Raw genomic sequence first — 27,113 nt, 5'->3', positions numbered from 1 at the left:
TACCTTTTAATACACAGATGTTTTTAATTTTAACTGGGTAACATTATCAATCTTTTTTTCTTACGGTTTGAGCTTTCTGTGACCCATTAAGAAATACTTCTCTACCCCAAGATAAAGATTCTTCTTGTTTTTTTCCCGAAAGTCATCAAGTTCTGTCTCTAATAAGCTTTTTGGATCGACACTGCAAATGATAAGTAGATCCAAGTTCACTTCTTGCACAAGAATAACCAACTATCCCCCCTCAGTAATAGTTACTAGTGGCCATCTTTCCCCTCATGGATCCGCGTGGCCCTCTGACGTATATGAATGGATCGATTTCTGAGTACTTTATTCCACTAGTCTAAAACAAAGACGAATCAGTATTGTGAGCCAGAGTATTAAATAATTTGAAAATGTTAGAAGTGCAGAATGCTTCTGTGAGACTGTGAGAGTGGCCACAGCGAAAGAAGAGAGACGAGCTGGGAGGTAATACAGGGATTCAGATCAAAAAGCAAAAAGCGTTGCAGCAGTGTCAGCTGCCAGGAGTAGAAGGAGTGAAGATAAGGTGAGGCAGCACTGCAAAGACACGGTTTTGGAAGGAGAAGGGATAACGGACGGAGTCCAGAATCCCTTGTTAACACCAGGCCCCCAGTAACTGGGTGGACGATTGGCCTGTTCACTCAGATGGGGCGGAAGTGACGAGGGGCGGGCCTACAGATACAATTTTATGACGTACTTTTTTCTTTTTTAATTACCTCATTTTCATAAAGCAATTTTAGGTTCACAGAAGTTATAACTTCTTTAGATTAGAACAGTTTTGTGCATGAGGAAGACCAGCAGAATATAAAAAAAATTAAAAGTCATGCAAAATCCTACCAGCCAAATTATGGCTAATGTAATCATGAGTCCATCGAGTATTTCTGTGAATGCATATATAAGCATTTTAAAACACAAATAACACCATGCTATCTGGAAGTTTAAAGTTCTTCTTTTCCTATTTAGTGTGAATCAAACAACTTTTTCCCATATCCCTACTTACTGTTTTGACTGCATCACTCGTAACGGCCGCATAGTATATGTCACTGCATAGCTATAGGAGAGTTCACTTCAGGGATCCTTATTTGTTTGGTTAAAATTTAGGTTGTTTTCGATCTTGATGTATATACGGAGTCACCATGGTGTTACAATGTATCAGTTAAGGCAGTTCCTCTGCAAGTCATGGAATACCCAAATCAAAGTGGTCTGAATAACAGAGGTTTTTATTTCTCACTTAACAAGTCCAGGGTTAGCTGATCACCTGGCAATATCAAGGTTTTGAGTCAACATGTCTCTGGTTCTCACGGCCTCTCTCATATCCCATTTCCACACCAAGATGACTGCCAAAGCTCCAAGTGTTATCTCATCCTCACACAACCATGTTCAAACGCAGAAAGAGGGCAGTTTTCTCTTTCTGGGTCCTTCTGTTAAGGCGAAAAAGATACCTCCTTATATCTCACGGCTGGACTTGGACAGGGTCACTGGCCCACAGCTGGACAGAGCACCTAGATGGCGTAGGCTCCACAGCAGGAGGCAGGCTGAGCCTTCAAGAAACAACCAACAAAACCCGCCTTGACATCTATCTTTACTCACAAGCCGGTCTGTGCCTATTTGCTGAAAGAGACCCCAAACCGCCCAGGTAGACAGCAGCTGAAACTTCTCCTTGCAACAGTTCTTTCTCCCAGATATTCATTTGTACAGAGATGCGTCTACAACCAAGAAACACCCGGGGTGAAAATACACGACTGCCACTTTGCTTTGGAGCCACAGCGGCACTGCCCCTGCTGGTCAGAGAAGATAATTCGGGTGCCTGTGTGAACTGTCACCTTTTCATAAACCCGCCAAGGGAAAAAGATGTATAAAAATTACAAGGGACATAGAACAGCTGTGGAGCTGCCTTAAAAAGGGTTCAAGAATGTACCATTTTGAGTTTTCCTTAAAAGGTTTGTAAGGGTCAGTGCTAACGGTTGCTTATTAGAGCAACACGATTATTTCAGTGTGTAGTATTACGATACCTCATGAAGCCGTTACTGTTCACAAGCAGAATGGACAAGATTTTCTCCAGATGGAGAAATGGAAGCAGAAAAAAAAGTACACGGTTTATCCTAAGACAATAAAAAAATTTCAAAAATAGGACTCCCCCAAATATACTGGCAATCCCTATAGATTCTTACGTCCCTCTGCCTGGCCCTCCTCTGCCAGTATCCCCTTCCTTTTTCACTCACCCACGGCTGCCTATAGTTCACTTAGCCTCACACATCTGCTTTCACTGGGTAACTGCTACCCCGATGCTTGGTTCATTACCCAAGATTAACATGATTTATCCATCTTTGGATATACCCCTCCCATGAAATCATGAGCACCGAAGAGGCAGGGACCAATTTTTAATCGTCACTGTGTCCCCAGAACTTGAAAGGGTGCTTCTATGAACAGGAAACAAATACAGTATTCTGAAGGAATATTTACTTGCCTGTATTTTTTTAATAGGACTATATGAAGGGAGCTGCTAGCTCCAGTTAATGCCTCTTAATATAAACAATATTCCAGGCAGTCATTATCATTAACTGTCTGTTAAAGCTAAAATGTTAACGTGGCTAACTTATTTTCCATATCTGTGATGATATCAACAAAATGTAGCTTTGTTTTCTGTTGTTGTTTTGTTTTTGTCTTTAAATTTGAGTGAGAGGAAAAAAAAAACCATGAGCGGGGGAGGGGGAGAAAAGAAGGCGGGGTGGGGGGCGGAGAGAGAGAGAGAGAAAGAGAGAATCCCAACTAGGCGCCGTGCTCAGTGTGGAGCCCGTCACAGGGCTCAATCCCACGAACCGTGAGATCGTGACCTGAACCAAATCGAGAGGCGGGCGCTCAAGTGACTGAGACACCCAGGTGCCCCTTTTTGCTTGTTTTTTTAAACCATCAACAGTTCAAAAAAATTCCCCCACCCCCTGGGCAATATGAGAAACAAATCCAGTAGAAGCTAGCTCCTGCTCTCCAGGCTTCTGAACAATTGTCTAGCAATGTCTCCTTTTATGTCTCCTGCTACAGACAACTGCTTTGTAGCTGCACGCATTCTGCCAGGTATTTTACTATTTCACATCAGGATTCTGCATGGCTCCACTCCCATTAAAACATAGGCTCATACATTTTTTGTGTCATGGGACCTTCCGGGAAAATAAGTCCAAAACTTCTCCTCTAGAGAATGTACACATATCCCATCCACCCACCCAGAACTGTGTCAAAATTTCAGGGAGCTAATGGACAGCCCATATCCAAGAAGATCCAAGGACCGGGTTTAAAATACCTGATTTGGTAGTGGTGTTTATAACAACTTTGATTCTTACGTGTGAGAGTACGTTACAAACAGACAGGGAGAAACACCGGATGAGTCAGGAGTAGCCAAATAATCTGTGCAACTCATACACTTCGGACAACTTAGACTAACCAATTAGCATGTGCATCAGGCACACCCCATTTCCATTCCCCTCGCTGAGCTCCAGGCACTGAACACTGGACAACCCTATAGTGGATCCTGGGATAAAGAGACCATTGATCCTAGTGTAAAAGAAAGAAGAACACAGAGTTGAGGGAACAAATAAGGGACAAGGTCAGATGTGTGAGCTCTGAAGTTGGTCTAAGTTTGGAGCCCAGTCCCACCACTTCCTCTCCTGTGCGGCTGCAGAAAACGACTTATCCCTTCAGAGCCTTGGTTTCACTTTTGGTAAAGCTGAGAGGGTAATACTATCTTCCGCATAGGGTTGATGTGAAGATTAAACAAAATAATCCATGTGAATCCTTAACACAGTGTTAACCCAAGACAAAAAAGAAACACTTGCTATTTTTTACTTATCTGTCTGGGGAAAAGAATATAAGCCTAGGGATGTAAATCTAGAGAAATAACTATGACTCAAAAGGCCTTCTAGTTTTAAAATAAAAAATCCAGTTACCAAAAAATAAGCTTAGAAACCATACATTAGAAAACCAGATAGTGTTTTAGTGGCTATCTGCTCCAGCCATGCAGCCTACAGGTGAGAAAACTGTTAAATGAAATTCCTAAGAGCAAATTACGAGTGACACTCAGGATCGTGTATTTTCTACCAGTCGGAGAGATAGGGGTCAAAACACAAAAACTGCTCAAAATGGAGTATTTGTTCACTTAACAAATATTTATTAACCAGATATTTATTAAACATAATAAACTGCTGTGTGTTTAGTGAACAAATAGTTACTGAGTACTTACTGTGCAAATATTTATTGAACACGATGAGCTACATTTGTTCTAGGCAACACGGCAGGAAAAGTGAACAAGATCTCACTTGCTAGTGAAGGGAGAGTGATGCATTCATGAACAAATAAACAGTAAATGCCGTGACAAAAATAGAACCGGCTAACGGGCCAGAAGATGAACTGGGTAAAAGAGCTAGTACAGCCTGCTGGCCAGGCAAGGCCTTTTGCAGGAGATGTCTGAGCTAGGACTTTAAGGCGCACGAGGACGACCATGTCAGGACGTGGAGGGCAGGCCTTCTAGGGGGTAAAAGAGCTGATGCACAAACCCTCAGTCACGAAGCAGCTGGGGTGACCCAGGGACAGACAAGGCCAACGTGGAAATGCGGGTGGAAGACAGTCAAATGAAGAGAATGAGCGCTATGTGAAGTCACAGAGGTGGGCGAAGAGTCAGCTCACACAGAGCTTTGTAGGCCACGGAAGACACTTAGACTTCGTTCTAAGACAACCAGCAGCCCTCCCAGACACGTTTTAAGCAGGGGGCAGCACAGGATCCAAGCTGTATTTCCAAAGATCACTCCGGCTGCTGCAGGAAGAATGAAGTATAGACAGACAGATATGCAAACGAGAAGCCCTACTAGCAGGAAGCTGCAGGAGTCTAGGAGAGGGATACTTGGGACCAGGGGAGGGCAGCAAGCGCGGTCATCCTTGACAGGACAGTCTGGAGGTAGAATAGACACCATTTTTGACAGGAGAGGTTTTTTACTGAGCTTCGATTCTTTCCATTCTTCCCTCGGCCAGTCTCGAGGACACAGATAATAAAGACCTGAGTTCTGAGAGGTACTGGAAAGAGGGCAAACAAGAACAGCAAAGAACAGGCACAAAATGGAATGGCGAATATCAATAACGAAAGCTACAGACATCAAGATAGTATGTCATTGGTAAAAGAACAGACAGTTTAACGGAACAAAATAGAGTCTAGAAGTGGACCCATGCACATATAGTCAGTAGATCTTCTATAATGGTGCAATGGCAATTTGATGGAGAAAAGAGTTATTTTAACAAATGTACTAGAACAACTGAATCAAATGTCCATCAGAAAGAAACTAACAAACTCGACCTATATCTCATACCATAAACAAAATTAACTCAAACTGGATCATAGGCCTAAACATGTAACTTCTAGAAGATAACCTACAACATTTTTGTGGTCTTGGGTGAGACAAAGATTACTGAGAGACAACACCAAAAGTTAAGAGTCATGAAAAAAAAAAATCATAAACCAGACTTCACCAGTGTTAAAAATTTCCACTCTTCAAAAGATACTGTTGAAAAAGATGAAAGGATGATTGCAGATTGGGAGAAAATATTTGCAAAATATATAAAGGACGTATATCCAGAGAACTTTTTTAAACACTCTCACAGCTTACTACTAATAAAAACCCAGACTCAAGGAAAAAGTGTGGCAAGGTATGAGCAGAAACTCCTCAAGGAAGATACAGAGATGGCAAGTGAGCACCCAGGCCCTCAAACAGCAGTGGCGGTTACGGAGATGCATGAAAACATGAGGCCACCATCACTTTTCGGAAATGGCTAACAGGCTCCGAAGCCTACAGTTCCTCGCGCTGCTCAAGAGGCAGAGCAAAAGTTCTCTCACATGTACTCGTGGGACTGCAAGACTGCACGGTCACTCTGGAAAGCCCTAGTCCAGTTACTTTGAAAATACACGAACCGTGTAACTCCACAATCCCGCTTCTAGGGATTACCCAGAAGAGAGGAAAGCTTCTATTCACTTACAAAAACTTTAAAAAGTCAGTATGTTATTACTAATTGGAACCTTGTTCACAGTCACCAAAAACCACAGCTAACTGAACTGTCCTTCAAGGAGTAAATGGCTAAGCAAACTAGTCCACCGGTACACTAGAGTATCGTTGGGCCATGCGAAGGGAACTATGGACACGGCAAGCACACGGACCAACCTCCAACGCGTTATGCTACATGAAGACGAAAATGGAGAAGACCACATGGTGTACCTACATAATTCCATTGATAGGACCTTCTCAAAAGTTCGCTTTGGGGGAAAAAATATCATGGGCATGTGCCAAGGGCTGGGGTACGGAAAAGAACTGGCTATCCATACAGAACAAGGGAATCTGGGCAGCAGGGCAGTAGGGAAATATTCTCTATTTCAATAGTGGTGGTAGTTCCATGACTGTATTCGGCTGTCCGAACCCACAGAAGTGTATGTAAATTAGTGAAAAGATTTATCAGTAATGAATGTGGATTGCTAGATTCCTAATTCCAAACATAAAAAATATAAACTTAGAGATGTACGCAGCCTCATTTTTATTATGTTTTCTCCTATGTTTCTCTTTATTCTGTTGTCCTTGGAAACTCAAGTGTCATTAAAATTAAAATGTGTAAATTAAAAGTTGATTCTGTGTAGTAAAATGTAAAACCAGAAAGCTTACAACTACCAAAACCTTCTTAATAAGGGTGATTGATTCAAATGTAATTTGAGGACCATTTCAAAATACACTTCAGAAAACGTTTAACACTATCATTCAAAGAGAACATAAAATGTGCTCCTTTGATACGATGTGGTGAAGGTACTCAGCTGTTCGCTGAATGAATGGGGGAGCAGATGTAATCATTAAATTATTCTCACCATTCAATAAAAGGTTCTAACCTTTAGAAGAACGCTTAAGTTCACAAAGGCATTCTCAGGTAGAAGGTTCCGAAACGGAGTTCCTAGGGAGCTCTGAGGAGGACACAGAGCAATAGTCCTTTGAAGTCTAAGTCCTTAAGCCCTTGAGGTGCCTGTTTGGGGGGAGCCTGCCTCCTCTCCCCCCAGCTCTGAAGGCACAAGTTCTGGCTACACAGGAGTTGACGACGCTACTTGTAGGGTTGCTACCGGAAAGACGTCAGTAAGAGAATCAGAAAAAGGGATGCAAAACAGCAAAACAAAACAAACTGCTGGCCAATAAACAGGGAAACCCAAATGTAAGCTTGTAAGCCGCCTCCAGTGAAACCTGCTCTTCTGTGTAACACTTCCACCCACACCCTGGACCTCTGCACAGGCTCAGCCTGCTGCGCTCGGGTGTGCTGGGTGTGACTGAAACTCGGCCTCCCGGATCTGGGAAGCTCCACTGTCTCCTCAGTAGTGGAAGCACCAAGCCCACAGGCCTTAAGCTAAGTCACATGCACCCACTCAGACACATTCTGCAACTCTTGTCACACTTTTGCTGAGCTCTGCCTTGAGCGGTGGAAACATATATTAACAGGAAGGATGGAGAGAGGGGCTCCTTCCTCAACAGAAAGAAAAAGAGTGGTAGCCCTTCTGGTTGCCAACAACGAGAAAAAGGGAAAAAAAGGAAAAGAAAGAAAGAAAGAAAGAAAGAAAGAAAGAAAGAAAGAAAGAAAGAAAGAAAGAAAGAAAGAAAGAAAGAAAGACTGAAAGAAAAACCAACTAGCTTCCAGAAATGTCTCCCAGTAACAGAAATGTACAAAGTATACACCATAAATACAAATTAGAAATCTTGTTCTTTATCCAGGTTTCTCAGGGAGTTCTGAAGTGGAGACAGAGCTAAAAAAAATTACTTAAATATATGAGAGTCTTTGCTATGAGAGAAGGGAAATTACTGCCTCTTAGATCCTCATCAAATTGTAGCACAAAGATTAGATTATGACTGCATCGCTCAATAAGGTAGCCCCCTGATCCACAGTAAATGAATCAGTTAAAACAAAACAAAACAAAACAAAACAAAAGGCGAGGAGCAGGCACACCACCATAAGATACAGAATGTGTAGACTTATAAAACTGCTTCGGCTGATGTGCAATCATGGGTTTATCACACTTGTGAGAGCAGGTGAGCAAAGCCCTACAAGTGCAGAAAACCAACCTCTTCCCCCCAGGCCCCAGCAAGTTGTGTCCATCGTGCAGTCAGCATATTTTATAAAGTCTTTAAACCCCAGGCACACTCTTTGGTAAAGACTGTAACAAAGGGGGAAAGACAACCTCTGATGAAACACGAATCTTTTTTATAGCTTGTTTTTAACTTTATTCCCTATTATGTACGTTTAGAAAGTATCAGCAGCAATCAGCTAGAAGAAAGAGAAAGGGAAGCTCACCCATAAACTTATGGGAAAGTATTTATTTAAAAAACGTAAAAGCCGAGGTGTTAAGGAAAATGTTTTATGCACAGAACTCAGGTCAGAAAACAAAGCAGGACTCTGGCACCTGAGAACATGTGCCTACCTATACCAGAAAGCCCCTGGAAGAGTGTGGGCCTATGAAGTGAGTATCCTTGTTCATCCAGGAAGGTGGACAGACAGGGCTCTGGCTGCAAGTAATTTTGAGAAATGATCCCAGAACAGGAGAGGGACCTAGGGCAAGTGAATCAGGGAAGAAAAGAAACTCGTAACTAAAGCCGTATTCTTGAGTAGCTGTATTCTACCATGGGCGGCTAGCTGAAACCCCGTCCTGGCACCTCAAAACTGCCCACCAACGGGGCAGGAGGGGGGTCATTTCACGGGCTGTTTGCCTGTGGGCCCAGGACTACCCCACGGGGGTAGGTATCAATACCTCACCCTCTCACCCTGCACAGGCATAAGTGAAGAGTGGATTCCCCACAAAGAGCACTGGGAAATGCAAGAGGTCTGCAGTGTCTGAGGGGAGGCGCTGTCAAACCCTGGGAAGCCTGTGGTGGCAGTGGCAATGGCAATGGCAATGGCAATGGCAATGAAAACGCCAGAAAGGAAGGCTGACCAGGGGAACGTGGTAACCCTGGAGGGACACCACTGCTTCGGCACGGCGGGACTGGCTATCTGTGTCCAAAAGAGGACAACAGCACGATTCCTGCACAATTGGCAGTGCCTCTAGAAAGCCCTTTACTGGGCAAAAACAGAGGGAGGATGAAAGCATGGCTCCTGATACTTAATACAGTTTTGCATTTGTTAAGAAAGTGAAGTCTCTTTAATTTTACTTCAAATTTGTGTTACTGGAGGCTGTGATATAATGGGCAGGAACAAACGCACACACGTTTTTATAAATACCCGCATATTTATATCATTCAGTTTTTTGCCTAATGCCCAGTTAGCTTAAAAAGACAACAAGAGGGGGCACCTGGGTGGTTCAGTTGGTTAAGCATCTGACTTCGGCTCAGGTCATGATCTGGCCATTCTGGAGTTCGAGCCCTGCATCGGGCTCTATGCTGACAGCTCAGAGCCTGGAGCCTGCTTCCGATTCTGTGTCTCCCTCCCTCCCTCCCTCTCTCTCTCTCTCTCTCTCTCTCTCTCTCTGCCCCTCCCTCGCTCATTTCTATCTCCCTCGCTCAAAAACAAATAAACATTAAAAAAAAAAAAGCACAAGAAAAATTACCACAACAGCATGTCTAAATGCCTCTGAAACTTAAAATGGCAGTTTTGAAATCTACAATGGAAAAAGAAGGACATACATTTTAAAACTGTCATACTGTAAGACCCTCTGCCAAAATGCCAATCTGGAATATGTGTATGTGTGTGTGCACGTATACGTGTGTGTGTGTGTGTGTGTGTGTGTGTGTGTGTGTGTGTGTGTAATTTAAGGGCCAATCATATGACAAGGACAATAAAACAAAATGCTAAGAGGAAGAAAAAACCCTTGAAGGTATTGTCTTCCTTTTTTTAAACTAACTCAAACACATAGGATGGTACAGGCAAAGTCATTTAAATCATTTCCTTAGTAATACAAGTAATATTTAAATAGATTTAATAGTGCTGCTCCAAACCAATGAATTATGGGTTTAAAACCTATTAAAATGTAATGTTTTTTTCCTGAGCTGAGAGGAGAGAGATTTAAATCCACTGAATTTTAATATTTCAGCTTGAGCTGCAGGAGGTAGAGAAAGTCCAAATGAACTATTCCATCAGCACCATTCAAGCATGAACATTTTAATCAGTTTTACTTCCTTGGAGTTCTCGAACACAGTTTACGCTGTCATTCTGAAAGCACTTAACACAGAGAGTGTGAAAAACCACCAAGGCTTGTTATTGCCTTCACAATTGATGGCAAATAATTTTGCAGACTTCCTATCATTAAAATGTCACTGCTAAAAATTGAGGTTCAGCATTTCTTGTGCTAAACTGCATTTTCCTACAAACGCCATGGCATACCTGTTCTTAAGGAATTTTTTTAAGAGGGTGGGTTTTTTTTTTTTTTTTTAAATGCATATTTCTATCTTTTTTTTCCCCTCAAAGAGTTAGGTTAAAAAAAGGGTGGAGGGAAAGCCAAAGGAACCCCACTTTCTATTTTTACAAGCCAAATATTTTCTTCTCCAATGTTCATACTAACAAAACTTTTTTTTCCCCTAATGGTAGCTTCTTTAGTGAAATTCTTCTGAGGTTCCAAGCCAGTCTCCTTTATGAAGCATAACCACATTCACACAGCATGTGCTGATTATATAGTGTAATGGATTTAAAAAGCATTTTAAGACAGTCAGATGACTCAATTTAATAATACAGGAAATGAAAACATCATTTCTAATTAGATCATATTACTGATTTAAAACTACAATTTGTGTGCTGTTCCAACAGTGTGATCTCGCAGAGATTCTAATTTAAAAACACAGTGGCTAGTAGGACACATGACAAGATCAAACTAGATACATAACATTCCCTCAGCCCATTTAGGGGAACTCCGGGAAAGCTTCAGGGAAATGTGAGATATGACCAACTCAAAACAAAACACAAAATATTGACTGTAAAATACAACACGGGAATTTTCCTGGGTTTTTTCCTTATAAATAAAAGATAAATGATATTTAACTTATTTCAATCTATCAACAGTTTTAAACTGAACATGACCTGTGAAAGAAATCATTATAACTGTGTTTCATTCCATTAAACACAACTAGCTTATTGTCAAGAGAACAAGCCGCCTCTCCAGGTTTCAGGCTCACTTCAGCATTTTGCATTTAAACTGCATGGATCACTGGTTTGGCTCATTTACCAATGAAGGTAGAATAATATTGCAGAGTTAAAAAGGTGCTTCATCAGATTTCATTAAATCTGGGAACATTTGCGCTTGTCTGGATGGTGTGCATACATATAAAACAGATACATACGTAGTGATAAACAAATGAAGGTCTGTCTGCAGGGGCTTTAGATGGGTCTTTGCCTCTTGAGAGGAAAATTTTCATTCCCTCAGGGGAGAAAACCATTGCCGACTACATTCCCAAAACCAAGTACAAAAATCTTAAGACTGACCCCCCTCATCACTTTGGGCAGCAAGTCAAAACAGCACCACCTAACAACACAAGCCATGAGAAGGGCAGGTGCACTGAGAATTCCACAATGTTACAAAACTGAAAACTACTGGACTGAAGGCACCTGCAGGGCTGAAACAGACAAAGACCACACACCTCAGAGAACAGTAGCAGCAGGAATGTATCAAGTCAGTTTGTCATGGGGCTCTTCCTTCTCACTTGGGTTGTGGCTCCCTAAAACTGCTGGGTTTGTTTTTCTATTTCTGCAATCTATTTTTCAGAACAGATTATGTGACTGACTCTACTTCCTGCTCAAACACAAATAATCTGGAATCCTCCCCGCCCCCCAGATTCACAAACCGCTCGTGCTGCTTTGACAGCTTGCCCCTCTACTGAGTTAGCTCTTCAAGTAAGGTTTTAGGTCACAAAGTTAAATTTGCTGTATTTTACTAATTGGACCCATATATATACAATATGTCTGTCAGTAACTTGACTACCGTCTAATAAATCATCCTTTCCCTGAGAAAAGGCAATCTGCCATCCCATTCAAAACAAAGTATATAAAATGAAATAGATAGGAAACAGTATTAAAACTATACTTGATTTTGCACTGAAGGGAAAGGAACCTGTTCTGACTTTCAGATCTTCCCTCACATTTTTAAGCAACATTCAACATAAAACAATGGGTTTTCGATTTAGATTAATCTCTCCACTGTACAGACGGCAACTAATGAGACCGGAAAAAGAAACAAAACAGCCAGAAACAGCTGCTGCCAACCAGTCCTAAGTAAGGTAAGATGGCTACTTGCCTTGTAGTAGTTCACAGGGACAATGAACACTAAGCCAGAAGTGACCCAGCACGGCCCCCGCCCGGAGTCCTCCCGTAAAGCATTCTCTCCTTCAACAGCAGACAGTGGTGGAGTGCGTGAGAAGGGCAAGCTCTCTATCCCTGGTGACCTTAGGAGGTCTGGTGACCAAAACACATCCCAATGGGAAGCCCACGCAGGCTTCAAGCAAACACAACTGGAATATACATATGTACCTAACTTTAACGCTTTTTCAACTTTTTAAAAAATGTGACATACTGCTATTTTCTGGAGATTTAGGAAATAATAAAAATTGTAAAATGTATTCATCTCTTCCCCATCCCCAGAGCTAGAAAATGTGCTCCAAACAAATCTACATGGCTTGTTCCGATTCAGCCTTCTTTCCGAGAGGGCACTTCCGAGGAACTAAAGGTTATTACCCCTTCCCATTTACTGTCTTCCAATTTACTACCCGTATTTTCTTGTGGTCAGAGGGACACAAGGTAAGAGCTCAAAATAGGCCATTAAAAAACAAGCTCCAATCGGACTAGTGTTCCACCACCATCGCCAGTGAGCCCAGAGTTCTGATTTCCTTGTTAAAAGACAGAGGCATAATTGAAGCAATATCTTCACTCCAGATTGATTATCAGGCGACCCTTATCCGCATCTTCACTCAGCAATTTGAATTTTAATGAAAGTAAATGGAATAATTAGCATTTCAAAGTGTGTTTGATACACTGAGGGGGAAAAAAAAGAGAAAAGACTTTTGTGTATAACCTATACACAAAAGAAGTATTTGGGAGGGGGCAGAGAGAGGAAAGCATAGTTGTATTGTCTTCATTAGAATAATCTAAGGAAAGGCTTGTACCAGCTGCATAAATAGAGATGGATACCATGCGCTTTTCAGCGAAGAGTTTCACCTTTATTATCCCTTATGCTGTAGCACCTTATTTATTATTTGTTACCTTAATCCGAGAGAACAAAAATCTAAGTGGAGTCGGAGTGACTGTCCAAACTCAGGAATTCCAGTAGGATTTCTATGCAACATTAATGCTACATTCGCCAGGAAGGGTTTTCTAACGGGGCCACGGATTCTGCCTAAAGGTGCACCTTTCACCTACTATTCCTACCACAAATGGCCACTAGCCCTTAAGAACCACTCATCACAGGGGAGGAAGAGGAGCAGGGAGATTAAAAAAAAACAAAAAACGTACAATTTATTTCACCTAAAATGGTATTAGTCTATATTTGTGGAAAGATCAAAGAAATCAATCAGGTCATTTTAACATCAGGGCAATCTCCATCTTTTTTTCAGGCCTAGCCCAGCAACAGGAACTGATTGCAAAGGTAAGAAATATTATGAAAAAAGAACTACCCAGGCTCCTTGGGGAGAATTTCTGCGAACATATCCACTGGAACTGGTGAGAATGTGATCCAAAGTTTCTGAGGCAGCCATCCAATTTCACGAGACAGAAGGCAAAGTGCTTAATTCCACTTTGTGGTCCTCTATTGCCTTTTGCCCTTTTGATGGCACAAAATTTAAAAAGAGAGAGCAAGCGAGCTGATGACACACACTAAGATCAGAGCTAAAATGGAAAGGCCACGTACCCCAATGATGGCGTTCAGTTCGGCCATGGTCACCTGCTTGGCCCGTTCCACAGCCTGCACCACTTGTTGCTGGTGCTATAAATGAAGATCAGAAACAGAATACAATTATTTGCTTTCTAGTCAGTCAAGAACAGCTTTTCCTAACGCGTCCTCTAACTTCAATTACATGCAAAACAGGCTTTAGGGGTCTCCATACTTCACATAGAAGCCCCGTGGGGGCGGCTGACTGGACGTCTAGGGCAAGTTGGGTCTCTACTGCGGAGCAGGAACCGCAGGAACAGGGCATCTGACTGCGCCCCTACTACGGATAGAAGCAGCTTCGACTTCCCTCTGACGTCAGAGGTGCACTGTGACCCAACGTCTCCCACTGGCGCTGACAAACAAAACACACCCCGTCCCACCTGCTTTCTTTGTGCCCCCTTTTCTCTGCCCTCTACATAAAAAGTCTGAAAATATTTCCTAGCAGTACTTATTTTTAAAATTTCTCCTGGTATTTGTTAACAGTAAGGACTAGAAGGCCACTTAGAATTAAACGTTTATCTTCTGGAAATGTGAAAAGTGTTCACGTTTTAATTCCTGCCGTGAAGCGCTGCATATTTATAAAAGAGATTAAAAATGTACAGCTTTGACTAGCAGTCAAGTTTAAGGACTTCAGGGGTTGCTTTCACCTGCAACGGAAAAACTAAAACCTACAAGTGTGTTATTTTTCTTTTGGAAAACAGGACGGAAAGTACAGGAAAATCACTCCGTCTAGCCATGGTTCAGTTCTAAAGAGAAGGAGCAGGACCAGGGTATTGGTAAGTTTTGTAATATTAAGAAAAACTAAGTAGAACAGGAGTCCCTGCACGAGGCGCTCGCTTGCATCTGGACATTCACGAGTGCTTGCACAAGTACCCCCAAATATAAATACTATTCTCCACCAAAATGCACTGCAACACTCTAGTATCTACACACTCGAACAGGTCTCCTCTGGACTATTTTCAACTAGGTTTAGTGAATGAAGAGCCAAAAAAGACTGTGCTACGAAACAGGCACTCCTCTGCATGGCTAGGGAGAATCTGGTCCTGTGGGACCCCAGGTGAGAAATGTAGCTGAAATGCACAGGAAGCTTAGCTAACCTATTGTCATAATACATACAAAGAGGTAAGCCATCAATTATATATGAAATTTCCCTTGGGCTACCTGGTACTACATTCCAAAACTCTCAAAGATGCAGATACTGAGATTAACTAGGGTGACCAATATTTCCACCTCCCAGCTGTGTAGGGTTAAGGGGAGGGTGTGGGAAAGGAAACTGCCTTCGTTATCCACATGTAGTGTTTTCACCCTTGATTTCCTAATGGAGATGTATACTTTATGCCTATAATCTAATGGAAAGAAAATTGTCAAAAGATCACTGCATTTTAAGATTTTACTAAACTCTGAACATTAAACTATGTACCTTTGATTTTTTTTTTAATTGTAAGAGTTTCAAAACAAGGGCTTAAGTTACAATCCCAAAGTCTTTCTAGATATCTCCATCCACTCTTACTGTTGAATAAAATATCTGCCAAAGTGAAATAATTGATTTCCTTCTTTCTTTGAAGACAGTGAAAGTCCTAAAGATTTATAAAGACACGGGAAGGAACAGAGAGGCATACTCAATAAAATGACCAGTAACAGCAGTTTTTCCTTGAAGCTAGACTAAGCAGTGTGTTAACCAGTCAGCACAGAGCTCATGTCTAGATTTAAAGCAATCCAGTTGTCAATGTCGGGAAAAAAGCAGTACTTGGAAAACAGAGAAAAAGACAACATGTAAGACGACTCTGGGATTTTTCTCATATTCAAAGTGAGCATACAGACAGAAACTATTATGGGATTTTCCACCTTTTACTTTCCAACATTCAATAAGGGCTGCTCCGAACGTCCAAGAAACTGAAAACCAAAGGACCACGCGAACACACATCCAACCAACCACATATCATTCATTCCACTCATGCAACCATCCACTCAACAAAAGCCTTTTAAAGCGCTTACTCTGTGCAATTTCTGTATATTACTGAACTACTTCCACATTAGTGAAATGTCATCTGCTTTTTGTTAAGCATTCAAAGAACAGTTCTGGAAGATATGCAGAAAATACATCTATTTAGGGGCCTTTCTACCATGAAGACTGTTCAACTCTTGCTTCATAAACTGGATTCCAACTGCCAAGATGGGCAAAGATGCCTTAGGCAGTAGGGATATCTTTCTGGCTCAGCATTAAAATATCAAGTGCATTTACCTAGAAAACCAGAAACACAGCAGTGAACCGTAACACTGACATCTGACGCTCCTATAGAAACTCTTGCTAAAAAGCTAAAATGACAATGGAAGTCATGATTCAGCTCCTTCGTTTTCTCTCCTGACAGTGGCCATGGGCTAATACCACATCTGAACTTTACCTGTCGTTCAGGATCTTACTTCCCTATTTCTGCTTACAACTGTGAATCATCTGCTGTTTAAGGACCTTTTGAACAGAAGCTCCCTAAGGCAAGAAGTGCCTCCTCCCCATGGCTCTGAAAGCATCAGAAACACCTCCACTTCGACACAGCTCACTCAGCCACATGGTAATAACACCAGGTAAGGTGAGAAAATTAAAACTCAGGAAAGAAGGGGCAAGCGATCACAAAAGAAAAAAAAGGAACACTGGAGGAAGCAGCCCCAGATACCCTCAGAAACTGACCCAGAGGTGGCATTTTGTTTTCTGTTTCCAAATTTCAACAAATAAGCTGACTCAGAAAACAGAGCGAGTGTTCGCATCTTAGAATCCTGATGGCTTTCCCGTTCTGTGTGCCATCTCCTCCCCTTCTCTTCCCCTTCCGTCCCTCTTACTCCCACTCCACCCGCCATCTCCTTTCCTCTCCCACTGCCTGCTTCCCCTCTGCCACCTCACCACAAGTGACGACAGTGCCTCCAGCCCCAGGCCGGCCTGCAGAAGGCATCAGCGCTCTGGCCTCTTACTGCTCGAACTGCTCACTCATAGCGGGGCTCCCATCGCAACTTTCTACAGGCACCACCAAATAAAATGTTAAGGCAAATACATCGATAAAGTCTAAGGCAAGGGGGGGAGGGGGCTCTAACTGGGATTTGCAAGAGAAAAAAAATGCCCAATTATTTATTCTTTACAATACTGTGATTTATAATTTTAGAAAAGAAATCCTTAAAAAAACAAAACGTATAATGTGATATGGCTGTGCGACTCTAAATTTACTAAAAATCATTGAATTGTACACTTAGAACAAATGATGTGTAAGTTACATATCAATTACATACCGTAATTTAAGGAACACCAGCATGGATGGGGGGAGGGGAAGGCCACGAAAATGAAATTCTATACATTAATCACCTGCCTACTTAACTTTCATCATAATTTTTTTTTTTGCATTTGTTCAGCAAAGTACTGAGGATAACTTTTTTTAACAAGAAAGAGACTGAAACAATAGAAGTCCTAAGTCCAACAAAGCCTGCTGAGAAACAGACCTTAACAAACCACCGAGATGTGCACGATAGATATTTAACGTATGTTTTTGGGAAGACACTACAATGACAATGCCCGCCAGGCCAATACTTTAGGGTATGGCGATAGATGTAGTCCTTCTAATAACAAGAAAAGAACCCTCTACGTTACAACTTAGAATTTTGTTTTAATACTCACCCATCCTCCCTTACCTCCCTTACTAATAAGGGTAGTGGGGAGTTAAAGGCAGAAGTGTAAAATGAAGTAGGATTCTTCCAATGAACCACTGACATTCCTGACACGTGGAGATGCAAAAGTGAGCAACTGAGATATTGGCCCCACCACCGCTCGGAGGACTCCCGGACATCAAGCATCTTATACAACACAGGAGAGCAGGGTAGAAGGAATGCCTAGCGCACTTCCTGGAGCATTGGGAAAGGCTTTGCTTTCTTATTCACTCATTCAATTCTTTATTAAGAACCTACTGTGCACCAGGCAACTGTGGCAGGCACTAAGACGAGAGTCATGAACAAGACACTTGGTGAATGAGTAACATGGAGCTTGGTAATTACAACCGGAGAGTAATCTCCGCGACGAAAATTATAGGATGCTATGCAATCACTTAGTGGGGAAATATCTCGTGGGATCTTAGGGCTGAGGGAAGATTCCCTATGGAACCGAGACGTGAAGGATGTGCAGGAGTTCTGTGGGGGAAGCAAGGAGAAAAGAACCCCAGGCAGAGAGAAGAGCATGGGCGAAGTCCCTGAAGGAGGAAGGAGTTTCTCTGTCAAGGAAGAGAATGAACGTGTGGCTGCAAGAGAAGAGTAGGGTAGGGGAAAAGTTGGGAGAGACAAACGTAAGGCAGGATTTTGAAAGCCTTCTTGGGCCTGGCAAGACACACGTGCAAAACTTTCAGGTGGAAGAGGCATCCACAGAAAGAGCCGAGGCCAGCACCCAGAGTCACGTGAGGACAGCACGGGCATACCCTACTGGACCCCCAGGGAAATCTGTAAGGTGGGAGGAGCCCAAAACGCTGCCGGGCTTTGCCTGACATGCAAAAAACTTGGACTTTATTCTGGTTAAAAATCTTAAAGCAGCTGAGTGCTATCAGTTCTGCTCTTTAGGAAGATGGACCCGGGATAGTAAAGAACAGTAATGAAGCTGGATGACAGGGAGGTGAACCAGACAGGAGGGAGAACAGGTAGAAGGCTAAAGCAATTCTCCAGGGTGAAAGAGAAACCAGAACTTGGACCAAATGCCCCTCCCGCTCATGAGACTCATTAGCCACATGTACAGAGAAAGCCACTCAATCAGAACTAGAAAAGGCCTTCAGAAATCATGGACCCAGAAGGCTGTAGTGCCCCAGGCACTGTAACAACAAACCGACCCCCTTTCCCAAATGCCTACAGATTTCCAAATGCTGCCCCGGCGGAGGGCATCCGGGTGGTGGCGTCACAGTATCAACCACAACCCAAAAGCGTTTCCTCTGTCACACCCAACAAGCAGTCTCTGCTTCATCATATCCTCTGGAAGGGACCTCACTACCTCACGCACAAGCTTCTCCCACTTGGGGATAATGGGCTCTAATACTGATTAGAAATCTCTCCCTCCAGAACTTCTTCCCAGGGAACCCAATGTTGCCTCTACATTCTCCTCCCCTGGAGTGCACTTCAAAGTCATGAAAACGACATAATGGATGTTCTCACTTTCTCTACTCCAGGTTAAACATCCCCAGGCCGCTGGCTCTAGGCCACTTATCCTCTGACCACGCCTCTGGTCATGTCCTAGGTGACAAGAAAGAATAGTCCAGGTATGGCTAAAGGGGGTCAAATCTGAGTGAAAGGGTCACTCCGTATCCAGTAAGTCAGGCTAAAATCCTACTGGGCCTTTTCAGCAACTCTACCTAGTTTACTAGCACAAGTAAGCTTTAACTTCCAATCAGCCTTTCCTCAATGGTAGCCCAAGAAATGTTAGTCCCGCAAGAAATTAGGTGTTACTTGAAACACCTGTTTAATTTGGCTAATGCCTGGTGAATGGCAGATCTTCCCTGAGCTGCGAATCTCAAAGAGTGAATATACATGCAGGGTTTTCCAAACAATTTTGGCTGTGGAACCTGGGATTAAAGCTTGGGAAATGCTGCCCAAGGCTTTTTCCTACTGACCATTTAGCCTAACCTTCTCCGTTCTCAGCCACATGAGGACAGAGCATTCTTCACGGACCTGTCCAAGTTCTACAGTCCGTACTTTCCACCAGAACTTTCTGCAATGTTGGAAACATTCTCAATCTGTGCTAATAACATGGTAGCCACTAGCCACATACAGACGGATACTGAGGGCTAATGTGACCGGGAAACTTAATTTGTAACCTTATTTAACTTTGATTAATTTTAATTTAAATCTAAATAGCTACGTATGGCTTTGGCTACTATATCAGACATTACAAGCTCTATTTAAAGTATTATAAAGCTTAGCTCCAGTAACAACCCAATCACTACCTACCTGAAAGTCAAAGAAATGAGGTTTCTCAAATGCACCTTAATTTTTTTAGACACACACAGATATAGAGCTTGGCACTGTTGCCTTTGAAAGGAGGCCGACGTGGAAACCTGCAGAAAAGTTCTCCCTCCTGGGAATCATTTACTTGCTGAGGGCAAGCAGGCCATAATGCCACCGTAAGGATCTCACCAGACATCCAACTGTCACCAAAATGCACGGTCACACAGAACGAGCCAACTGGTCAAACCGTGGAACACGGGACAGCACTATAATCCCTGATGCCTCATTCAGTATTGTGAGGAAGGAAAAATAAAACAAAACAGATTTTAAATGAAAGGCTGTCCAATGTGAGTAATCAGAAAGCGAGACAAAATCCATTAAAGTCCCAATCTAGGCAGATTAGTCATTTTTGGACATTCCTTATATACACAGCACTGTCGTAACACGTTACCAGCACTGACAAAACGGCCCTGACTGGAAAGCAGACATGTCCTGTGAAGGCTGCTGGCATTTAATGAACGATCTCTGAAGATGGTCTTACGGGTGTCACATACTTATCAGGGGATGTCTGGTGATTTCAGCCAAGCTCACCTACATCAAACCATGTTATCACAAGCCACTGATTCCTTACAAAGTTAACAAGCAATAAGATGAGTTAACCTGGTGCCATTATGAGGCGAGAACACTGCCACCAGTGCATGTAACCACTGTATTTTGTTCATTTCCTCCCTGAGGCGCAATATGAAAGTGACTGATCACATTTTTCAACTTCCATTTTACAATTATTCTATACATGCAAAATGTGGTTCAGAGTAATTCAGTCCCCTATTAACCCAGGTACCAACAAGACAGCATTTGAGAAACACTCCTATCTCATATTATAGAAGGGGTATGTTTTCCATTAAATCAAAAGGACCAAATTTATGGCATGTCCAAAATAGAAATCGATGCATCATGGCTATTCTTGCCTTTTGGAATTGGAATTTAAATCAACATGTATTATCACTATTATGTAATTGTATACTATTTTCTACTATTTAAGCGCAATGAGCAACCAAATAAATCTACAGAATTCTAGAGGAAAACACTATTTGGTTCTACTCATTAGATAAGCTAACAGGGTAATAAAAACCAAGTTATGAGTTAAAATTAAATTTGCACCAGAAAGCATTCAACTTGGAATGGTCTCTTTTCCCTAGGTAAAGAGAAGAATAAAAATAAAAGGCTGAAAAATTTCACTCTTAATTTCCCTTTTATACCCTAAAATTTCCAATGACCAGAGAACTCTTGTCAAATGTGGTCAAAAGAATGATTTAAATTCTTTATTTCATTTACTAAATCAAAATTTTCACACACAAGGGAAGAAACAGCCAGTTGCTGGTAAGCCCAGGCCCCAAAGCCGGGCCCCGCCATGACCTCGCCTCAGCTTGGAGAGGATGAGTCCACAGGGGTCCTCCACCAGCCTTCTAAGCAGTCCTGCTCCCACTTAAGTAACTCAAGAAACAAGAAACGGGGGTTGAGAGAACGGGCACTGAAGGGGAGTCCGAATTTACTAGCATCTTTCAATGTTGCTGAGGCCCCATAAGATCTACAGGTCTACAAGATAGCTCCTGAAATCACTGATGAAGACAGAGTCCGCCCATAAGCTACTCATAAGAACAAAACTAACTTCAGGTATTTTGACCATAGCCAGTCCCCAAATGGACTGACAAGTCTGTTTTTCTAGATAGCTTCGCAGGTGAAATACAGACCCCGTCCAAGACCACTGCGCCTCTGGAGGTGAGTCTACAGGGTAAACTCCGTTTGGATCTTTGCTTGCTGGCTGAGAAGATTCGGGTGTTGCTAAACTGGAAAATTAATTTTTGGAGCTAGAAGGGAATTACCCTCGGGGCTACCTAATATGCCTCACTGAGATTTTTAGCTAGTTGACAGCCCTGGGTTCGGTTTTAATTTACATTTCTTTTCCTCTCTAAGAAGGACATTGGAGAGGAAGATAACTAATTCATTCTTCCAAAAGGCAATGACTAAACGGTGGGGGGGAGGGGGGGGGGGGAGGCTTGGTTCCAGGTCTTCTCAAAAAGGAAACTCAGAGCTTTGCTGCTCCGCTGCACCGATCCCTACTGCCGCCCAACAGCAGGAGGGGTTATGGTGTGCTAAGCTGAACGTGGGTAATCCCAAGTAATCCTCGCGGTGACGGCATGCCGCCCAGGCTATTATTAACCTCATGTACAGATAAGGAAACTGAGGCTTAGAGAGGCGAACCACTGGCTAAAGGTCACCCAGCTTTACTTGGTTAGAGTAAGCCTTGCAATTTGTAACAGGGAGGCCAGGACTCAACCCAGATCCAACTGTCATCATTCTGGCATCTCCTGCTTATGGAACTGCCAATGGGGAGTTGATTATTTATAGCTCCTCCCCTGCAAATGAGACCCAAAGCGGGAGAAAGAAGAACTTCCTACTTACTACACTGAGGTCTGCCTTCTAAAGAAAAAACTTGTAGGCTGGAGAACAGAGATCAGTCCTACCCATTCCTAAGAGCCAAAAGAAAGTGGGAGAAAAAAACAGCTTCAGACAAGTGAGGGCTCACTCATAAGCTTTCCTTAAATTCTGGTATTAAGGCTCTTACAAAATTTTGAGAACTTTTATGTGATAGTGACTCACTTTAATGACAAAAGTTGGCAATATCTTTGTCTAATGTCTGGGACTTCGGAAGTAGCCGTATATGATTGCAACAAGCACATCGTTAAAATATACATTGGCTGTAACTCTAAAAAATGTTTTTGTGAAATCTAACAGGAAAATGTTTTTTTCTGTGATTGTTTCCTGCGATATGTAGACACGTTTCAAGTGCTTCTGAACTACAATTATGCAACTCATTTCTAAAAAAAAGGTCTTGCAGGGGCTCCTGGGTGGCTCAGTCAGTTGAGCGTCCGACTTCGGCTCAGGTCATGATCTCAAGGTCTGTGAGTTCGAGCCCTGCGTCGGGCTCTGTGCTGACAGCTCAGAGCCTGGAGCCTGCTTCGGATTCTGGGTCTCCCTCTCTCTCTGCCCCTCCCCGGCTCACGCTCTGGCTCTCTGTCAAAAATAAATAAACATTAAAGAAAAATTATAAAAAATAAAAAAAATTAAAAAAAATAAAAAAAAGTCTTGCAGTTAAAACTAAATGTATTTAATAACTGCCATTCAGTATTATACGTGTGTTTTTAAATTTTAGAAGATGGGGTACACTAGCCACAAGCAATAAATATTAAGCAGGTACACTAATGAGCATGTGGGGGCTAAATTAAAAACAGGCTTCTCAAAGTATGTGAATTTACCTCTTGTTCCTGTCAAACTCCAAAAAATCCCTTCAGCTACCGTCCTGTAGCTTATGTATTAGTCTTCAGGGAATGTTTTTCTTTTTTTCTAAATACAATCATTTAATTTTTAAATAAAAACGTTTTAAAATAAATTCTAATGCCACAGCTGCCGTTTTGGCAGTGAGACTGTCGCACAGAGAGCCGGTGTTAAAAGATCAGATTAAGAGCCTTCAGTCCTGGCACCGAGTGCCGCTCGCAGCCATGCAAGAGTGATTTTCCATGCCTCTGAAGAGACAGGAAATAGAATTCATCTTCCTCTAATAACCTGCCTCTTCCCCTCCCTCCAGATTACGGTCCATCTGGCCTCGGGACAGAAGCGAGGAGTCTGATGCTCGCAGAATGCCCAGAAGATGAGACAAGGTGGGCAATGTTCAGACACAAAACATCAGAGAGGCCTGGGTTAGACAGGAAGAAACGTGTCTGTGGCCCACACACGAAAAGATAGACACACACCTTAAGGAACTGAAAAGAGAGGAGCCAATTAAGTCCAAAGTAAGCAAAAGAAAAGATATACACAGAATTAGGATTCAGAAAATTATGACACACGTCATTCATAACACACAAGTCAAGGATTTCAACCAAGAAATGTGAAAAGTTTCGGGGAAATAAACAGTAAGTGGTGAGATCGTGACGCTGTCTACCCAGCTAAAGCAGAGAAAAGGAGTTGTGAGTAGCTCCCCATGGCTTTCCTCTGCAGGGTCCAACTTCCTTGGCCAAGTGATTCCAGTCCAGTCTTGCTCAGAACCACTACAATTACACACTCCCTTCCTGCTGGGCCCGCTCACACAAACAACGTAACTCATATGGGAAAGCAACCTATTTGCAAATGAGCTCCACCAACACCCCCACGACCTCCTTCCACGGCCGTGTATAAGCCCACAGATCCTGCAAAAAGGCCTCGGGAATAAGCTCTACCAGTGATTCTATATGGGGGTGTATGCCTGCAAAGGCTTCAAGTCTAATAGTACCTCAGGGATGGTTCAAACTCTCCCCTCTACCTTGGGGTGGAAGACCTCAGCGTGGCTGCAGCTCTGTGGGTTACACATCCTTCTCCTCCCCCGCCACGAGGCAGAGCGGCCTCCCGCACTGGTATGGACTGGGCAAAGCGTAGCTCTGCTTCTTAAAGAAATGCAAACAGGCCTCTTGACTCTGCCTCCCACTCCACCCAATCCAGTCACAAAAGCAAATCCTGAGAAGAAATAGGTAAACGGGGATATAGCGGGCAGTGGTTTTGTGGTCACAGCGAAAGGGGGAGAAAGACAACTCATCCTCTGTTGTTTGTGGTCCAGCAGAGCATTTGAAATCAGGATATTAACTCAGGTCCACGGTTTGTGAACGTGAGCACCTCCATGGGATATGTATCCGATGAAAGGTACCCATGGTTACCGAGGTCTAACCTAGTTCAAACCAAGTAAGAAGTCGCAGAGGAATCCACGTATGTATGATACACGCCCATGCACAAATGCCCGCTGCACGCTAACATCAGCACGTGCCCACTGGTAGGCAGGCAGAGGGACCGCTCTCCTGGACGGCAACGCCACAACACATCGGGAGAAGTGAAGGGTGGGACAGTGCTCCTAGCCCACGGCACAAAGCTCAGTGGCTGCGAGACCTGCAGACAGCCCGTGAGGTAGCTCCTTGCCTTCTGACGGCTGAGCTGACCCGAGCAAATGAAGGATTCAGTAATCCCGAAGCAAAAGTGATCTCTTTCTAGCACTTTCACCTCAACTTTGCTAACTACCAAAAGCCAGCGAGCAAACCAGAGGAGGGGGAAAAAGCCACAAGGAAGCCACCGCGCACTAGAAATGCACCTTCCTGTTCCCACACAAGCGTGTCTGCGGACAGCGTGCACTTCCACGGTGGTGAGCAAGAGGAAGCGTGTGAGCCATCCAACAGGCCGTGGCCATGCATGAAGGCTGCGGTACCCAGAGCACGGAGCCCACGGAGCCCACCCCGCGCGTCTTTTTCCAAGTGCACACACGTTGCTAAGACTTCATCGGGTAAAAAGTAACTTCTGTAAAGCAGCCGGCCAAAAGTTACATTACTTTGTCTGCTACAGAAAGCACTTTCTACGGACAGGTCTTCCGCCGGCTCTTAATGCCCGGTGACAAAAATGTAGGACAAGCCCTTCTGGGCGATTTTTCAATCTACCCTATTAGATGCCATTATGAAAACCAGTCATAATTCTGAGCAACACTGTATCGTCCAATGACAGCAACACATTTTAACAATTGGATTTTGCTTCACACATTAGAAAATGTTCCATTATATGAACACAATTATATTCCGCTGAATGTTAATAAGATGTAGAAGTTGGAATGTGAACACTGTATCTTAGAAATGTGCCATACAAACACCAAGAGACTGACAAGGCCAAAGAGACAGTTCCACGATCTCTTTTCTGCAAAACCACTAAAATGGCACCTTCTAGCCCAGCGCCTCAAACCAACTGCCTTACCTCTTGGGACAGGAAGGGAATGACTTGTGCACAGATAGCATTCAGCCTCTTGACAATCTCTGCCTGTATAAAAATAAAAATAAAAAATAAAATAAAAAGGAAAGGAAAGCAATAAAGAGAACAGTCAGCTGGTTACACATTCCCGAAATATTAACAGGATGATATTAAAACACACTTTATATTCTGACTGGCGTATTTCCTAAGGAAGAGGAAAACTCTCATCAGCGAGCCCATTAAAAGGAGGCAGTGACAACAGTGCCACATTAATAGCACGATTTATTAACCAGCATTCATCTTAAAAAGTCAACCTTCAAGCACCAGGACAACATAAAAAGGAATTTGATTTTCATGACTGGGAATCAGTTTTCAAAAGTCTTCAATAAGACCCTTGTTAGTTCTGATGTGTTTACTCATAAAACCTTGAGTTTTTGGAGTTTTGATAGTAAAGATACATTCTTCCTCCATCCCAATTTCTCTCAGTTAGTAACTCATTGGATTTCTACAGCTGTGGTCTTTGCTTCAAGTCCCCAACCTCCCAAAAGAATAAGTCAGGTAAGTTGATTAATTCAGATCCTTAGTTATAAATTGTTGGGAAATAGTGTATTTTCTCCAATCGTGAAAATCTCCAAATGTGTCCCGCCAGGGCTTTCACCGTGCAGAGGTGTAGAATACAGTAAAATTTTCCTAGACTTAGCAGAAAGCAATTTGTATGTATATGAAAACTAACCTTGCGAACGTTAATTATTCCTATACTATAGAGCTGTGAAGTTCCAGCAATATCTGGTAATATAGTCTAATCTCTAATAATTTAAGTATAGAAATTTTCTATCAATAGGATACTACAGTAATTAAAAAAAAAAAAGACATACCCCCCCCCCCCCCGCCAACTTTTCTTTAAAAATTTACCCAGAGCTTCACTCTTGTTTATCTTAATTTGTATTATCAGATGGCTCCTTATACACTTCGGTACGGGACATGTAAGCACAGGGTTTTTGTATACACATATATGCAAAATAGCTTATATTTTAATAACGGGGTGGGGTGAAGGACAGGAGAGAAGTGTTGAGAGGCAGAAAATGTAAAGCAATTACTATTCCTGAGACATTCTTAAAATACATTCCATCCAGGGTCAGTTTCTCATTTTATAAGAGGACAAAAATGCTCTTTTTCTTGCGAAGTCATTACCAGAATGACAGCGACACTCTACTTGTGCAATCTAGGTTTCCTTCTTTCATCAGCAACCCTTTTGACTTTGCAGCTATGCAATCTTTTAAATGCCAGCACCTTAAAAACTCTGCCAGCCAAGAGAAAACACAAATTCACCATGAAGGAAGTTTCAAACCTAAGCTTTCCACCCCAGCCTGCATTCCTAACAGGATGGACAAAAACCCAGCACCAATATGCAGCAGTGAATAAGGACCCAACTGCGCTG

General features: G+C 42.7%; 1 protein-coding gene across 12 annotated transcripts in view; it reads right to left on the bottom strand.

Moving 5' to 3' along the window:
- The window catches only part of TLE4 (TLE family member 4, transcriptional corepressor), a 141,026-nt gene that overhangs the window by 81,083 nt on the left and 32,830 nt on the right, over positions 1-27,113 (bottom strand). For 4 of the 12 annotated variants that reach the window (XM_042964050.1, XM_042964051.1, XM_042964052.1 and 1 more), the window contains exons 5-6: positions 25,682-25,744; positions 13,892-13,966 (exon numbers count right to left, since the gene is read on the bottom strand). The exons of 1 other annotated variant lie outside the window; for it this stretch is intronic. In XM_042964050.1, the coding sequence (XP_042819984.1) occupies positions 13,892-13,966; positions 25,682-25,744 (138 nt within the window). The remainder of the gene's footprint in view (positions 1-13,891; positions 13,967-25,681; positions 25,745-27,113) is intronic. 7 more of the 12 variants (XM_042964057.1, XM_042964058.1, XM_042964059.1 and 4 more) reach the window with 2 other exon arrangements.

The sequence above is a fragment of the Panthera tigris genome, chromosome D4 (assembly GCF_018350195.1).
Source record: "Panthera tigris isolate Pti1 chromosome D4, P.tigris_Pti1_mat1.1, whole genome shotgun sequence".
Classification (NCBI taxonomy): domain Eukaryota; kingdom Metazoa; phylum Chordata; class Mammalia; order Carnivora; family Felidae; genus Panthera; species Panthera tigris.
The sequence above is the reverse complement of the archived record's forward strand: the minus strand, read 5'-3'. Positions and strand labels throughout refer to the sequence as shown.